This window comes from Penaeus vannamei, chromosome 9 (genome assembly GCF_042767895.1).
Source record: "Penaeus vannamei isolate JL-2024 chromosome 9, ASM4276789v1, whole genome shotgun sequence".
In the NCBI taxonomy this organism is placed as follows: domain Eukaryota; kingdom Metazoa; phylum Arthropoda; class Malacostraca; order Decapoda; family Penaeidae; genus Penaeus; species Penaeus vannamei.
This window is the reverse complement of record NC_091557.1, coordinates 29,651,290-29,656,091: the sequence shown is the minus strand read 5'-3', so window position 1 is coordinate 29,656,091 and position 4,802 is coordinate 29,651,290. Positions and strand designations below refer to the sequence as shown.

At 33.6% G+C, this 4,802-nt stretch overlaps 1 protein-coding gene across 5 annotated transcripts in view; it reads right to left on the bottom strand.

The window, feature by feature from the left end:
• Positions 1–613: 613 nt before the first annotated feature.
• The window catches only part of 5PtaseI (inositol polyphosphate-5-phosphatase A), a 45,215-nt gene continuing 41,026 nt past the window's right edge, over positions 614–4,802 (bottom strand). For 4 of the 5 annotated variants that reach the window (XM_070125531.1, XM_070125535.1, XM_070125534.1 and 1 more), the window contains 2 exons: positions 4,443–4,802; positions 614–3,081 (listed from right to left, as the gene is read on the bottom strand). The exon at positions 4,443–4,802 is cut by the window's right edge and continues 992 nt beyond it. In XM_070125531.1, the coding sequence (XP_069981632.1) occupies positions 4,475–4,802 (328 nt within the window). In that variant the 3' untranslated portion in view covers positions 614–3,081; positions 4,443–4,474. The remainder of the gene's footprint in view (positions 3,082–4,442) is intronic. The other variant, XM_070125532.1, reaches the window with a different exon arrangement.

Below are 4,802 nucleotides of genomic sequence, written 5' to 3'. Positions count from 1 at the left end.
AATAATAATAATAATAATAATAACAATAATAAAATTTAGGAAGAAAGAAAATACAGTAAAATGAAAGAGACTATGATGTGGTATTATAACAATGATAAAAATAATAAAAATGCAAACCTGCCATATGATGACATACCTAAAATATGAAGAAAAAAACACCAATAATGGTACCAAAGGTGTAATACAAATGTGAAGCAGGATGATTTGACGAATAGAAAGAGATGAATATGTAGATGTGTGTTTGTCTGTGTGTGTAGGGAGGTTCATGAATATACATGTGTGTAAGTGTGGGGAGATGTATTCATGTGGATGGATGTATGCATGGGTGCATATATGCATGTGTGAGTGATAAACATGTGAATGTATAAACCTAGGTGTATGTGAGTAAATGTTCAAGTGTGGATATGTTTATGAGTGTATAAATGAATACATGAAAATATGCATATATATATATGTGTGTATGAAAAATCAGGGGTATGTATGGCTATACTCTGAGCAATAAACACATATTTTACTGCATACAGTACTTCCAATGACTAGGTGAATAAACTCAAATGATTATCTAACTTTTGATAGTAACAGATTTTCAATTTCTTAGGAAAAGATACACTAATTTTGGTCTACATTTATGAAAATACATGAAATGGAATCTGTCAGTGATACCCACAAGATGGCATGACATTACTATAGCACTTATACACATATACACAACAATCAAAAATTATGTCATGGAGATATTTGCATTGTATCTTAAAATGTCTACATAAGTTCACATTTCAATACAAGTAGTACATTTGAGAATAACATACAGTATCAGATTTTTTTTACAAAAAGAAAATAATATAGCCCAAATAGGAGAAAAAAGAAACCCATGAAAATATTAGAGAGGAGAGACGGTGAAGAAGGAAGGGGGAAGAGAGGGAGGGTGAGAAATTAATAGAGAGGAAGGAGAAAGGAAAGTAGATAGTCTGGGAGGCAGATAAAAAGAGATAAAGATTGAGAGAAAAGAAAGAAAGGAAGGGAAGGAGAGAATGAGGGAGTGTACGAGTGGGTGAGTGAGTGACTGAGTGTGTGTTAGTCAGTGTGTGTGTGCAAAAGTACATGTACATGAACATACTTGCCGAAGTATATCTTTTCACATTAAAATCTAAAGGAAATTCCTTCACATCCATTTAATGAGAATGTATGAAACTGAATCTGCAGATGGACAGTGAAAAGGGATTCCCCTTTTCTAATCTGACTTACTATCAAATGAGCCAATACAAAGACCAAGTTTATCTGCACCCAGTACCTAACAGTTCATCCACAATCTACATTGATATGTTGTTCAGGATATAATGATCACCTCAAATAGGCCCTTTGTCCCTACTCTTCTTGCATTTCCAGTGATTTCAGTATGATGGGAAATGCTTTTCTTTTTGTATACAAAGTACAATCACTTTCATATATAAAAATTTCATTAAAAAAACTAACAAAAACAAAAACACACCAAAAAGAAGAAGAAAATAAAAAAGACTGGACTCCTAAAATCAAAATCCACTCAATAGTACCCATAAATTCAATAGGAAGTTTCCAACCATTCAATTCAAAAAGGTAAATAAATAAGTACTATTCTAACTTGGCACCCTTTTGTGTACCTCCCAAGGGCACAATGCATAACTCCACTTGGTCACAGAACATAGTAAATCTAAACATTTATCTATTAGCAATTCTGTTAATGTGATTAGTCAAGAACAATGAAACTATGCACAGGAGGCCATTCATTACATCCACGTCTTAGAAACTGCAGCTACACAATCTTTGTTGACAATAGTATTCACAATTATCCTATGACAGTAAGAACATATAAATCAAGTATCACTTTTTAAAAAAATCTAATACTGATTTTCATGGTCACATTCTTATCAATATGATCCCTTAAAATGGCACAGAACTTTGTTAAAAGAAATATGAACAAGGATGAGGGTGAGCCAAAAGTTCAAATTGGCTCTAAACCTTCGTAAATACATCTCTTGTACCAGACAACTATGCGACACTAATGTCATACTAAAAATCTGTTTCACATGGCACATCACTAGCTACCTCAAATGTAGTATTTGTTAACATCTTAATTAAAAACATACTTTCTGAAGAAATGAGGAAGAAGAAAAAAAGAGAAAAGAAAAAGAAAGAGATAGGAAAATAGTTAATATCTATCTAGTACATTCAAATATCATAACGGATGTATACCCTGACTTCTGAGATATATTCTCTAATGTTATCTAGCACGGAAAAAAGAAAGATAAAACTCTATTTCTATGCACCATTACAACTATATCTAGGGAAACAAGTTACAAAGGGGGAGGGGGACAAAAATATAATTCAATATGTACTTATTCTGCCACATCATAATACGATCTGATACAATCTTGTTTCAGGCAGAGCTAACAAATCATGGATCATTGCATCTCCTATGTCCCATGCCTAGCTATATTCTAATTTATTTTGTATATTTCAATTTCTACATGAGAATCACTCCCCAAATGTAATTAAATCTTTACTGAAATAGTATCTACTACCATTGGCCTTTCAATGACCATGAGAATGATTTTATGAACACATTCATTTCAGATTGTTTACACTGCAAATGTAAAAAGTATATTATGCTTTCTTCAAAGACTTCTGAAGATTAAAATTATTTATCTTTCTTTATATACCAATAATACCTTTAAAGCTCAGTTGTACACCCAGATTACCAGCTAATAAATACAAAATATAGGATTCATCTTTCCAGAAAAAAAAAAAAAAAAAAGTCACCATGTGACACCCTAGCAACATGTCACCAGAGCCAGCATAGAGCTATCGAGACAGAGCTGGTTTCCAATTAGACTGTTGTCTCCCTGAACACATGGATGTGGGAGTCAGGAGTGGCTGCAGGAGAGGTTAGATAGCGGGTCGAAACGATGCCTTGAGGAACACATCTCAGCGTCCCCTGGGCTTGGTCACTCTCTTCTTCCAATGGCGTTGGCTGTTCTGACACTGTGGCGGTCTCCCCCGGCTCCCTGAGCTGCCACACAGGTTCATCCACCGGGGTTCCATCATCTAGTAAGTGTATTAAAAAGATCTGATATATTTTCACAAGCATTACAGTTATCAATATTACCATTTCTATCATCACTGCCTTTGGACTAAATACAACTTATCACTATTTTGACATAGTACTACTTTCCTAGTGATGAAAACCAATGAGACCTAATATATCAACTAAACGAGGCATACAGATAATGATATGGCAAACTCTGTGCTTTTGTTGGAAGCAAGTGAGGGAAGACTCCATCTGGGGATTTTAATGGAGGAAGTAAGTAATCGGGGGAAACTATCATATAAAAAAAGAAAAGAAAGAAAGAAATAAAAAAAAACTCAAGACCCTTATAAACTTTCTGCAGTGTTTCTAATTTAATGTGTACCTCTTCTTTGTGCACTTTAATGAGTATGCCTGATTTATAGCCTATTTAACCTCTAGATATTTCTATTTATCTATACAATGTATGACTAACCTTTAAGACTTTGGTTAGTTATGGGAATCAGCTGCCACATGTCCAGTTCCTACATTTTCATCTCTGTTGATTTTTACCTTACTTTTACTCCCAAATTTGATATAACCTTAGCTTATATGTGCAAATCTATGTGAAAGAATGAGAAAAAACACATTTCCAAACCTAGAATCACTAAAACATTTTAGGCAGAACTGGATCCTACATGACGATAATGATAAAACTGTCCCATATTCCTCTGATTCAAAACATTTCTAGAAAGTGTTTTTTTTTTTTTTTTTACCTCAAGGGTCAATGCTCAGTCTGAATAGCAGGGGAGGCAATAATTTACTTTTCACATATATACAATGCTATTGGACATACTAAAAACTGTGGCTTCAATTTACTTTTTGACATTCATGAAGGCAATTTAAATGATAGACATCTCTATTAATAGGAACTTGATCAGTGATGTGGAAAGAAATTAAGACAATATATTTTTAAAAATACTTTAAAAAATCCTTGCCTTCTTGAATGTTAACTGCTGGAATATAAGGTAAACAAGTTGGTTAATATATATCAAGAAAATGTACCTGTGGCAAAAAGTTTTACTCTGATTTACTTAGAACAATAAATACAAGCTAACATTAAGGACAACATAGTCAGTTTCTAAACAAATTCTAAACATAAAAAGACATGCACATGTCCATATATCACAACAAATCTGAGCAGACTTAAAATTACAATCTTACCAAACAAACTTGAGGTATAATCTACACATCTAATCCCTGCTCAGATTTGTTGTACATTTAAAAATGTAAAGAAAAAAAAAAAAAAAAGAAAAAAAAAAAAAAAAAAAAAAGAAAAAAAAAATATATAAAAATAAAAATAAAATAAAAAGCCATAAAAGAAACAAAGTCTTTAACTTACGGGCAACTACTAGAAGCACTATGTAGTCTAGGTTAAGACAGAACACAACAGCACTGGCCAGGCGAGCGTTCAGACATATCAGCACTGGGTTTGTGGCTAGATTTTTGGCACTTTTTATTATGTTTTGCGGAACTAATATCACCGGAATCTAAGTCTGCAATGTCAAAAGTTGGGGCCTGAGAGACTGTCTCTCCATCTTTAAGTGGTCGTCCCATGCTAGATGCACTGTCTTCACTGTATTGAGTACAACTTAAGCTTGATTCTGATTGATTTAAATGCTTGGCAGAGAGGCGATCACAACTGTCGGCGAGAAGCAGATTGTTGAGAGAGTGCTGCTCTGTGCTCACCTGTCTGTTGCTT